General features: G+C 39.5%; 2 protein-coding genes across 2 annotated transcripts; one reads left to right on the plus strand and one right to left on the minus strand.

Moving 5' to 3' along the window:
- Positions 1-378: 378 nt before the first annotated feature.
- On the plus strand, positions 379-6539 carry usp39 (ubiquitin specific peptidase 39). Its single transcript, XM_022196355.2, has 13 exons — positions 379-583; positions 877-955; positions 1053-1147; positions 1229-1365; positions 2389-2541; positions 2634-2859; positions 2947-3021; positions 3263-3330; positions 3985-4173; positions 4401-4543; positions 4736-4871; positions 4964-5050; positions 6345-6539. The coding sequence occupies exons 1-13, from the start codon at positions 523-525 to the stop codon at positions 6393-6395; spliced, it is 1500 nt and encodes a 499-aa protein (XP_022052047.1). The 5' UTR covers positions 379-522; the 3' UTR covers positions 6396-6539.
- Positions 6540-6583: 44 nt separating this feature from the next.
- sftpbb (surfactant protein Bb) lies at positions 6584-11528 on the minus strand. Its single transcript, XM_022196357.2, has 11 exons — positions 11371-11528; positions 11128-11180; positions 10837-10911; positions 9822-9944; positions 9445-9576; positions 9269-9349; positions 8990-9173; positions 8745-8887; positions 8514-8594; positions 7999-8109; positions 6584-7078 (listed from the first exon to the last, which is right to left on the minus strand). Exons 1-11 carry the CDS (start codon positions 11423-11425, stop codon positions 7034-7036), a joined length of 1083 nt encoding a protein of 360 aa, XP_022052049.1. The 5' UTR covers positions 11426-11528; the 3' UTR covers positions 6584-7033.
- Positions 11529-12386: the final 858 nt, after the last annotated feature.

A 12386-nucleotide genomic window follows, 5' to 3' on the forward strand; every position in this document is an offset into this window, starting at 1 on the left:
AAAACCATGGGTCAGATTATTTCTAGATCTGGGCCTGGATGTAAAAAAAAAAAAAAAAAAAAGCAGTAAACTGTTCTCTTTTCTCATTTTCATAAACGGAGTAAAGTGTCACTCATCAGAAACAGTTATTTAAGTGATGTTTTGCTTTTCTGGCATGAATTAGTGCAGATTAGATCCGTCTATACGTAGTGGTTTTGGATATAGAGCTATTCTGCAATGGTTTACATCAGAAACTGTGTTTTAATGATTCTTGAGCCTCTCTGGGAAAATTTAGTCCAGATCTGCCATATCTCTATATCATGGTTTTTAGATCCGGACCTTATTTTACCTTAACTTTTCCCTCAGCCGCTGACTCGGAAGCTAACTCCGGGTTAGGTTTTAGGTAGCTACTCTTTAGCTGCGACGTTTAACCACCGCGAGTTTCGAGGCGCTCGGTGCTGGACTCATTCATCTCCTCCAAATACCGTGAAGTTTGTGCCTTCTCTGTTATTTTGCCACCGAGATCCTAAGCAAACTGTTGCGATGATTTCATTGAAGCGAGAAAGAGAGGATGATTTGGACGATGATGACAATGAAGACGGAGGTAAGTTTGTTTCCTTCAAACGTTTGTCCTGCGTTTGGCTAGCTAACGGCTACGTTGCTAGCCGCCGTTGCGTTTGTTTTTATGCACGGCTCTGTGCGGTCACACACAGGCGGTTAAACAACCATTACCCTCGTGTTACTAAAACAAACGCACCGCTCTTCTACAGCACTCCGTGGAGATAAACAATCACCCATTAACAACTAAATGCTAGGTGAGCTAGCATGTGTAGCTAGTTTACTGAACACACATAATTTACATTCATTCTGTTTGTTGTGGATCACTTCATGTTGCAGTGGCAGCTAAAGTAGTACGAGGACGTGTAGTAGAGGACCGGAGAAGCCGCCACTGCCCTTATCTTGACACCATAAACAGGCAAGACAAAGTTTATGTATGCAGCTAACATTAGCGCTTCATGCCAGTTTACCATAGCCTCTGTAGCTGATCTCCAGTTTCTCTGTTAAACTTCCAGGAGTGTGCTAGACTTTGACTTTGAGAAGCTCTGCTCCATCTCTCTCTCCCACATCAACGTCTACGCCTGCCTTATATGTGGGAAATACTTTCAAGGTAAGCAAGTGTTACGTCCATTTCAGCAGCGACCAAACACCTTTGTTGTACTTCCACTGATTCATGTACTTTCTCTTGTAGGCAGAGGTCTGAAGTCTCATGCATACACTCACAGTGTCCAGTTTACCCACCATGTGTTCCTCAATCTGCACACACTCAAGTTTTACTGTCTGCCAGATAACTATGAGATCATTGACTCGTCACTAGAGGACATCACGGTAAGTGCAAAGCCGTGTGCTTATATCCTGATAATATCCTTACATTATTACTGCCAAGTCTGAATTTTATATATGCATTCAGCACCGTCTTAAGTTACTTATAGGTCCCATATTGTGTTCCTTCTCAGTAAATTAGTCAAAGTAATACGTGTTTCCAAAATGTGTTTCAAATTTTCACCTCAGAACACTGCAAAGATGGTTAATTTTACCATGAGTTTACAACATGTGGTTTTAGTCCAGTTCTAATGGCCTGCATCTCAGTCAGTGTTTGCTCTTGTGTTTAACAAGAGAAACAGAAGTATGTAAAAGACAAACGTTTCTTTGGAATTTGGTTGTATTTACATGCTGTGCATAAAGAACAGGAGAGAAGCAAACAGATGTAAACACTGGCTGAGGTTAAGTTGCACTGAAGCACAACAGGCACACGGTAGCCCACCCAGCCCTTGTTTATTGATTTCAAATTGGTGTGTTAAAGTGTCTACCTTCTCTGAATGTCCCTAAGGTTTACATTATCCACAGAGCTCATACCTGTGTCCATATGATCTAACATAAAGGCAACATTACCCACAGAAAACTGAATGTAATACCTATTGGCTTGTGAAGCTGGGAGGCTATATTAAAATTAGAGTGTCACGATATGGGACCTTGAAATTTCCTAATGGATCAAATGACTGTAGCATGGAGAAATAAATTGGCTCAGTGGTCAGGTTATCTGCAAGATTGTTATTGATTATTATGTTCTTGGGATACAGCTGGAATATTCTGGTCATTCCTGATGTTGAAAATTACACTGCATTTAAATCGTACTAAACTTACCACAGTTCTAGTGGACTGTACACCTGCTGGGCATTCTATGTTGTGACACTGGTGCTTTTAAAAAAAATGGCACAATATCATTTTAAGTTATGAATATAAAGTGTTGTTCAAAATGTTACAATATTAATATTGAGTTCAGCCTTATATTGTCAGTATTTCCAAACTCTGGTTTTGGGTCAGTAATTGTTGACGCTTTCTCTTCCACAGTATGTGTTGAAGCCAACTTTCACTAAGCAGCACATTGCAGGACTGGACAAGCAGGGCAAACTGTACAGAGCCTATGATGGTACAACCTACCTGCCAGGCATTGTGGGGCTCAACAACATCAAAGCCAATGACTACGCCAACGTGGTGTTACAGGCATGAATACCTGCCACTGTAGCTCTGATCTGGATGTTGGCATCAAATGTTTGAATAATACTAGCTACTTCATATTTGTCTCTTGTTCTTAGGCTTTTTCCAATGTTCCGCCTTTGCGAAACTATTTCCTGGAGGAGGAAAACTACAGAGGAATCCGCAGGCCACCGGGAGACATCATGTTTCTCTTGGTGCAGAGGTTTGGTGAGCTGATGCGCAAACTTTGGAATCCCAGAAACTTCAAGGCCCATGTGTCTCCCCATGAGATGCTGCAGGCTGTAGTCCTGTGCAGCAAGAAGAACTTCCAAATTACCAAGCAAGGTAAAGCTTTCGAGGGCCTGAATTGTACTTAGAAATCTCTATAATGAAGCTACTTTGTGATTCAGATTTCGTGTTTCTGCTCTGCAGGTGATGCTGTGGACTTCATGACGTGGTTCCTGAATGCTCTGCATGGTGCTCTTGGAGGCACAAAGAAAAAGCCATGTGAGTGTGAGAACAATCAAAGGGGATTTGACTAATAAACTGTAGGTCCTAATATATGCAAATTAAGCTGTTTATTACAATACTGAAATCGTTTAGCTGTAATAATGTAAATTCTATTTCTATTCTTTTCTTTCTCTCAGGTTAATTAACTTACAATCAGCATTCTGAGCATGTAAAATGTTTCATATATTGATTGTAAGAATAGCACCAATTAACCTCCGTCCTTGTCTTTCTCTTATAGCAATCATTACAAAGGCGTTTCAAGGCTCCATGCGGATTTTCTCCAAGAAACTTCCACATCCAGATTTAGTAAGTTTCCTCTTATATTATGAAATTACTTGACATCTGGTATATGAATAATTTTATTTTAATATTACTGTAGTTTTTCAGTTAGTTTATTTTCCTTTCGAATTTGTTTTGTTATTTGGCACATATTTTAGCATACATCAATAAAGATTTTTCCTGAATGAGTTTATTTTTAAGGTGGCATCAGTATCTAGTTTTTCTGATATGGTGTTGAATACTTGGACTTTGGAAGCTCCACACTGTAAATTCCCTTAGTAAAAACATGTATCCTAAAGCAACGGAGACGGTTCTATTCAAATGCAAGACGAATAACAGAAAAATCATTCACTTATTTTCTTTTCGGTTGACAAACTACATAAAAGATAAGTGTCACCTCTAGGTCTAAAGTGAAACCATTGCCTGTACAGTGTCTTAAACTTCTGTCTGAAGGCCAGCAGGGGGCAACACCTGTGCCCCCAAATGGAAATCAGATTGTATAGAAGTCTATGAGAAAATTACCTTACCTCTCACTGGATTTGTTCCATCCGTAAACATTTTTCTGATGAATTTATGGTCTCTGATGTCATGGTCGCACCTTCCACTGCTTTAATACAATCTGTGTTTTTAATCTTGAGTTTTTTTTAAAGAATCTACATGATATTTTTCAAACATTTCCAGCTACCAGAGGAAAAAGAAGCGCTGCTTGTAACGGAGGAGTACCAGGAGCAGATGTCTGAATCCACCTTCCTGTTTCTGACCCTCGACCTTCCAACAGCTCCACTGTACAAAGATGAGAAGGAGCAGCTTATTATCCCACAGGTCCCTCTCTTCAACATCCTGGGCAAGTTCAATGGCAGCACAGAGAAGGTACTATTTCCTCCACACTGTTTAGACTGATCCATTTCAAATATTGCAGCTCCAACATTGCAGTGCAATATCTTTTTCTTTGTAACTGGACACTGACTGTATTGTAGCAGTCTGACATAGTCAGTCCTAATGCAAAGTGTCCAATCAACTAGAATTTTTATTTAAATCTGAGATTTACCCAACTATTACTTCACCAGTGACAATGTGCTTGTGTACTTTGCATTCAGGAGTACAAAACCTACAAAGAGAATTTTCTTAAAAGGTTCCAGTTGACCAAACTGCCTCCGTACCTCGTCTTTTGCATCAAAAGATTCACCAAGAACAACTTCTTTGTGGAAAAGAACCCCACAATTGTCAACTTCCCCATTACGTAAGTACTGTTTATATACTGAAAGCTAAAGTATGTAACCTTGATCAAGAGTTTGGTGCAAGTTCCTTGACAGAATGTTGAACTGCACGTTGGTAATAGAAATGAATGATGTTTCTTGTTATATAATGATGTAACTTTTGTGTTTTTTGTCAAATCTGGGCTTTCGTTGATACTTTATATTTTCCTTAACAGGAATGTAGACCTTCGTGAGTACTTGACAGAAGAAGCTCAAGCTACAGAGAAGAACACAACTTACGACCTTGTTGCAAACGTAGTGCATGATGGGAAACCTACTGAGGGAGCGTACAGAATACATGTTCTGCACCACGTAAGTTGCTGTCCGACATTTCTGAGGACTCCTGATGAAGTGTAAAAATGGACAATCATAAGCTACTATAACGTGTTTGTGTGTTTAAACAGGGGACTGGGAAGTGGTACGAGATGCAGGACCTGCAGGTGACCGACATTCTCCCCCAGATGATCACACTGTCAGAGGCTTACATTCAGGCAAGTCTACATGCTCTTTTCGAGTGTGTGTTGGAAAATGCACATATGGGAAAGCTCCATGCTTTCTGGAGAAGCATTTACAACACACTCTTTTTTATTATTGTTAAAGGCAAACCTGCAGTTGCTGCTTAGAGTATGTAGGGTGTGTTTATTTATAATGCAGAGCAGTAGCAGTAAAATAGGATTGAGTAGAGAAATAAGAATTTCAGTGTAACTATATTTTTAGCAGCTTTAAAAACTACACTTGTGCTTTAGTCTCCCCCTTCTGGCAGTGACAGTAATTACAAAAACACAGTTGATTCATGCTTAAGATACGCTGATCAGGCGTAACATTATGACCACCTGCCTAATGTTGGGTTAGTCCACCTTCTGCTGACAAAACAGCCCTGACCCGTCGAGGCATGGACTCCATTAGACCCATGAAAGTGTACTGTGGTATTTTGGAGACCAAGTCAGCACTTCAAACTCGTTGTTGTGATCTTCAGACCATTCCTGAATCATAGTTGTTTTGTGGCACGGCACATTGTCCTGCTGAAAGAGGTCACAGACATCAGGGAATAGCATATCCATGAAAGGGTGTACATTGTCTGCAACAATGCTGAGGTAGGTGGTACCTACCTCAGCATTGTTAGGTCAGTGTGTGTGTGTGTCACTGCTATCAGTCACATTCTTTTTAGACTGTTGTAATTTTTCTGAAGTTTCTTTTTTCACTGAAGTATCAAATAGTTTTCTTGGACGCTCCCTCGACTTTTCCATTCATACTCTTGCTTCTACGTCTGCTCCGCTCTTCAGCTCAGACAACTCTGACGTTGCTGACTGATTTACAGCACATTGCTGCTTGTGTGCCAGCGTGACGATGACACCACAGAAACAAAATGTAAAACTTTGTTGCCAAAATACTTAGAGCATTGATATGCATTGTCAACACTGTGAACTTGTTTGGCAAGAATCACACCCTGAGGATGGATGTTTGTGCCAGTATCTGTTGGTTGTGATGCAGCTCCATTTTGACATTAACAAGGATCGTATGTTTTGTTTTTTTACAATTATATCAACAAATAGCCACCTGAGTGAAGGTTTTTTTTTTTCTTTTTTGTTATTTGGAAGAGCCTTTGATGTAATAGACCTCCTTTTAGATGTAAAATTCCTTCATTCTACTTGTAACTGAATTTCATACCTGCTTGCAGTTTCAATCTTTGTCAAGTGAAAATGCCCAAAAGTAAAAAAAAAAAAAAAGGTTGATCCCAACAAGGAATACAAGATTTTCTAAATGTAAATTATTTTTCACTCACAGATCTGGAAGAGACAAGAAAGTGATGACACAAACAACCACACAGGGGTGTAAGTGAAATAACAGAAAGTGGCAAGAGAACATCAGGACATTTTTTTATAGCCACAAAAAGCAAACAAATGTATGTAAATGTCTCCATGTTTTTCACTGTTTTGTCTTTTTACTATGTGGCAGTTTCTAAATAAACCACCTCCAGGACACATGTCTCCGAACTGTATGTTAAATTTGAACAACATACTTAGTTTAATTTTAGTATTTTTTATTTGTATGTGGTCCTTTACATAACAAATGATCAGAAGTGCAATATGATTACAGAAGAAGCAGATTGGCAGTTATACAATCAGTAGTGCAGATTGCTTTTAAGATACACTCAGAGTTCATCTTATGACGAGCACAACAGCAAACTTTTGGCCACTTTTCACATTCATAATGACAAAGCTGTAGCTATATACTGAATAACAGTTCACAAACTCCTTCATAAACTGATGTTTCAAACTGAATACCAGCCTCAGACCTGTGACACTTCATGCTAATTTAAATAGTTTATGATGAGCACGTATGGCTATAGATTATTTCTCAAAAAAACGATCAGTGCATCACATTTAAAAAAACAAAACATTCAACAGTTTTTCAGTGTAGTACATTTGTAGAAAGTAGTTTGTGTGCACGTAGTTTCAGTGCTGATGTCGGGTTCATTCATTCTTCATCCACATGTATTTCTCACAGAAGGCTCGATTCTGCAGATTGAAAACATAAATGAGATGCAAACTAAATAATGACTCACAGAACTACATCAAACTGTAGCACTGTGTATGTCGGCACACGAGAACAGATCCTGATAGTTTTATTGTTGATTCCTATAAATTTGGTATTATTTATCAAAGGACTAAAGATTAAATCAGTAGCTTAAATTATTTACTAAAGAAGTTTATCAAGTCCTGTAAAATGGTACAGACTGGGTCAAGTTTCGCTATGATAAAACAGTCTCTGAGGCAGTGGTGAAGTAGTTTAGAAAAAGTGCTAATACCACACCATAAACATACTCCATTACAAAAAAATTTAAGTATTATCACCAAAAAAGTTAAAGTTCCTAATCGACACAAATGTTCTTGGATGTTGTATGTGATGTTTCTACATTAACATTACTGCTGTAGGTGTTTAGGGTTGATGTCATTTTATCTTCTTTACGTACTCTGAGGCAATTTAACCTACTGAGGTCGCTGTTCTGTGAGAACCACAAATCTCTAAAAAGCCAACTTGTCACGAGCTAATCCAAGAATTATTTTGAATCATTTGTGTATATGAAGAAGAAAGAATTTTCTCAACCTAGAAAGGAACACTTAATATTTCAGTGTATCAGGAAATATATATTCTCTTCAAAACAGCTCAATTTGGAGATACAAAGTTTTCACTCAAAAGGAAGAATATATAAACTTGTAATCTGTAAAGTAAGTAAACCTGTTATATTGCAGTGAAGTGTATAGTTGCACAAATTAGAAAAACTTGTCCTTAAATACTGACTTGGTCACATTTCACCACTGCTCCAGTAGCAACACATGTGACTGAAAAAGAGTTTGCATGTTTTATGCTGCAGTTGCGAGATGACTGAAAGCTTTATCAGGTATTTTATATAATAATAATGATGAATTTCTCTTACACCACACTTTTGAGCAGTTTCAGTGTCTTTGCACCAGTAACTTGGTCCCCAAGTACAAGGATTGCTTCCCAGTGAGTCCAGCTTCTTGGAGGAGGCACAGAGAGACGCTCTCTGCAGGACAGATAAGACAAAAGATCCTGAGAACATGAACCACACCAAAGATAAGCGATAACTGTTCTAGTGGCTACGCTGTATTCATTTTTAGTGCACGGACTAGAACTCTTCATACACTTTAACACTATGTAAGCAATTTAACTCATGTTGGTGTGCATTTCTTGTCTTCCAAAACAGAGCGTTGCTGCAAGCGATGGTAAAACTCATGTCAGGCAGTGAGTCAGTTTGGACCCTGGTGATGCCTTGTGTTGATGTTGAGGAGTAGACACTGACAGGGCAACTACTCTGCAGATTACTGTGGAGAAAACCTCCAATTACACTGTAATACTTTGTCTTTCATATATGTTTTTCTTCCAGGGAGATCAGATAAGTTATAAGTATCACCTTCAGCTTTTTCTTACTTCACAAGCTTGTGGTGTCTCCATCTGGTTTCCCAACACCTTCAGCAGCTGTGAGCCGTAGATTTTGATGAAAGCGTCACACTGAAAACAGGGTTTTACGTGCAAAGTGTTAACAACAGTATATTAGCTGAGTAACTACGTATGTTGGCTGGTTTAAGTATTTTACAGTTTGAGTGATTGGTAAAGGATGCTGTTAGTTGGAAGAGTCCTAGCAGGAGCTGAGCGTCAGACCTTGGGGATGGCATTTGGGTGATTGATGCACACAGACTGCAGGAAAGCAGAAGTCTGAGGTTCAGTGGCGTTGAGTCCGTGGTGCAGTCGGCTTAGCATTGCCAGCGTGCGGCACGAGTCGCAGTCCGAGGGGATCAACACCTCTGAGGAAGTCAGTGCAACTCGTTGTAAATGAGGAAGTGTGAGGATCAGATCTAACCTTTAAACAAAAGACCAGATTTGTTTGTAGGAAACATGTGACCAACCTTCAGCGGGCTTCTCTTCGAACAAGCAGAGGTGTAAAAGGCTACATATGGTGTAAGGAGCTGCAGACGACATAAGGAATTCAACAATCTGTGCGCCATATTTTTCCACAAAATCATCACATTGGTCCTTATAGCTTTTAGGCAGAAGATGGCAGACCTCGTCCATGACCTTAATTATAGTATCCTGCAGGGAAAGAAAGAGAAGACGATGACTTTTAGATGATTTGAAGAATGGTTAGGACATCTGAGTGAATGTAAAATACATGATAAAAGATTCACCTCAGTCATATTTTGGGGCAGCAGAGCCTCCAGCTTCTTGATAAATAACATACACAGAGTGCACACTGGGTTGAATAGCCCCTAGAGAAATGACAAAGAAAGGTCACGTAAATGGACTGACACAAGTTTTACTTCAGCTTCTATTTTATCTTCTACTTCTGCTTTCTCACACTAACCACGGTCTTGGTGCCTGTTCCAAGTGCAGAACTGGGTCCGTCTTCATTGGTGACATGGTACGTAGGTTTCTGCAGTTCCTCTTCCTTGTGGGTTGCACACAGTCCAAAAACCACACAGATCTCACCAGGTTTCTACAAAAAGATACTATAAATTAATATATTACACATTAACAGTTTTTTTTTTCCTGCACCGAAGGAGGAAAGGAAAATTACGAGCTTCAAAATATCAAAAATAAGTATTAATCACATTAGTTATTTGAAGTTTTATTTATTGAAACATATGCTTATTATGTGTAGTCGCCACACTGAACCCTGCAGCATTTGTTGTTTCCCTACAAGTAAATGTACACAGAAGTGTAAATTGAGGTTAAACTCACCAGGTGACCAGGAGTTTGCTGCAGGATTTTTGGCAGATAAGCCTTCACCTGTGAATCACACTCGGATGCCTGATCTCCTGCGAGGCGATGGCACAAAGCATGCAGCGTTTCATACACGGTCTCCTGCAAAAGCACAGGGGTCAGTTTTCTATTTTTTGTCATAGAAGCTTGTGTGGAGGACATTTATTTGTTTGATTTTACATGTTTATCAAAGCAAGCGCTTGCAAAGAGCTCAAAAACTACCCGCTGGGCTTCAGTGTCCCGCCCGCGGTACACTTTGAGATCTGCATAAGCAATTTGCTAAATGTCTGAAACTGCAAACGCGATTATACAAACACTATACACCGATGGAAAGCTTAGATTCTCATGAATCCGCCGGTATAAACCACTTTCAGATGTGATTACCACAGCAGTAATATAAACACATTTGTCCGACAAACAACGAATATCCATCCATCCGTTCTCTGTACACGGCTTTAACGTACACAGCGCGACGGACATTTCCGGGTTCATTATTACACACAGATGAAAATATTCCACAAAAAACGGCCATAATCCAACCTTGGACATCCAGACAAAACAAGCTAGTAAAATATTTTGTCCAAAACATGTCTTGAAGTCGGTATATAATCCACGAATAGGTCGTTTTCAAGGAAATGCACCTCGCGATGCCCGTCCAAGTCCCTGTATTTCTCGTCATATTTTTATTTACAAAAAGAATATTCGCGATTTTTTGTACTGAAAATGGCTGGAATTGACTGCAGCTTAAAGGGCTACTGAATTATTGCATATTAACGCCCTGACATTAAAATGACGATTTTCTCTCATTTAATACATCGTTACAATAGGTCAAATCTCAGTCATAAAAACGTCAATTTAAGGTTTCCTTTTTTTAGAGAATACAAAAGCAGATGGCTGTGGCTGCTAGTTTCTGTATTAACCACTTCCACAAACCCAGTTTCAGTAAAGCAGTGAAGCAAAAGTCCAACGAAACTGTGGTCGGTGAGCCTCTTACCTTAGTGTCGCTGCTGGAGATCATGTTCTCAGACAGCTGGATGATCTGACTACATTCTGTGCAGATATCAAGCGTCTGATGAGGAGAGAAGTTTTTAAAGAATTTTATTAACTGGACACATAAAACAACACCTGTCAGTGTTTTGATGTATTGTGCAGATTATGCTAAATTAATGTTAAGTAGCAGACAGCAGTGAAATATCTATTGCTCAAACTACTGAATACATCTTTGTACTATGATAACCTTGTGTGTGTGTGTGTGTTACTGTTACATTAATCCACAAAGGCTTACCTGAGATTCCTGTTTGATGAATGACAAAGGCTCAATAATCAATCTGGACTCTCCTTCGGTAAAAAACAAAGAGAAATGATGACTCAGAGGAGCATTTATAGGTTCAATCTTGGTCAGAAAACAGCTTGATCCCTGAAATTTTTTTCCATAAATCACCCTATCAGTAGTAACAGGATTAATGGCGCCTGGTCAGGTTGTGCAGACATTAAAATCGTTATTAATGAGTATTTGAGTAGATCTTACCCGACCACAGAGACACCGTGAAGAGGAGCAGCAGCATGAAGCCTGCAGCTGCCATGGTTGGACGCAGCGGAGGAGGAAATGAGACGCAGATGATTCTGGTTAGAAAAACATCAGCTGCTGTTTGGGTTAGTCCGGAAGCACAAGGTGACCGTCTCACCCAATCAGAGCTGCGTGCGTAATGCGCAGGCGCCGTTATGAATAATTAAAGAGCACTGCTGTTAATCTCCTCCTCGTTATATTTACACTGCAGCGGTAAATAAGCACAAACTGGTAAGCACTCAGTAGTCATAATCTATCTAGTATTACAATTTGCAACATGATTTATTTGTGATCTGTTTATACATCAGAGAAGTACACTCAACAAAAATATAAACGCGCACTATTGTTTTTGCTCCCATTTTTTATGAGATGAACTCAAAGATCTAAAACTTTTTACACATACACAATATCACCATTTCTCTCAAATATTGTTCACAAATCTGTCTAAATCTGCGATAGTGAGCACTTCTCCTTTGCTGAGATAATCCATCCCACCTCACAGGTGTGCCATATCAAGATGCTGATTAGACACCATGATTAGTGCACAGGTGTGGTTCCAACCACACAGCATCTCTACAACTGAATGGACAGCATTGGGAATGATAACAGGCAGATGGAGAGCCGAGTCATAGATCAGAAATTAGCAATGAGTCACATTTGTGATACAGAGTTGTTGTCTGGCTGTTGATGCTGCTTCCTAGGGCTTTGGTGAAGTTGGTGGTCATTTTTAGGGACTGGATCATGTTCATCCAGAGCTGTCTGAAATGACTGTTTAGATGACAAATAGTGGACCTTTAAGGCCTGGCTGCAGCTCTGACATGCAGCATCCAGCACACCAACAGCCCATTGTTTGCTTTTTCTTATCTGTGGCATTGTGTCACATGAAAGATAGCGGGCTTTAATAGTCACTGGTTAAAGGAGTGTCTTGTGTTCTGGGCATGGTCTGATTATTGTTTTTTAAAGTCACAGCTGACTAG

This window comes from Acanthochromis polyacanthus, chromosome 7 (assembly GCF_021347895.1).
Source record: "Acanthochromis polyacanthus isolate Apoly-LR-REF ecotype Palm Island chromosome 7, KAUST_Apoly_ChrSc, whole genome shotgun sequence".
In the NCBI taxonomy this organism is placed as follows: Eukaryota; Metazoa; Chordata; class Actinopteri; family Pomacentridae; genus Acanthochromis; species Acanthochromis polyacanthus.

Bases quoted from the DNA above. Each gene is read 5' to 3' on its own strand.
- usp39 (XM_022196355.2), top strand. From the start codon at position 523: ATGATTTCATTGAAGCGAGAAAGAGAGGATGATTTGGACGATGATGAC. The intron at 2,542-2,633 runs GCATGAATACCT...TCTTGTTCTTAG, and splicing joins ACGCCAACGTGGTGTTACAG to GCTTTTTCCAATGTTCCGCC. The intron at 4,174-4,400 runs GTACTATTTCCT...CTTTGCATTCAG, and splicing joins TCAATGGCAGCACAGAGAAG to GAGTACAAAACCTACAAAGA.
- sftpbb (XM_022196357.2), bottom strand. From the start codon at position 11,425: ATGGCAGCTGCAGGCTTCATGCTGCTGCTCCTCTTCACGGTGTCTCTG. The intron at 9,945-10,836 runs GTAAGAGGCTCA...GTGCTTTTGCAG, and splicing joins TCTCCAGCAGCGACACTAAG to GAGACCGTGTATGAAACGCT. The intron at 8,110-8,513 runs GTAAGAAAAAGC...TCTGTCCTGCAG, and splicing joins AGACACCACAAGCTTGTGAA to AGAGCGTCTCTCTGTGCCTC.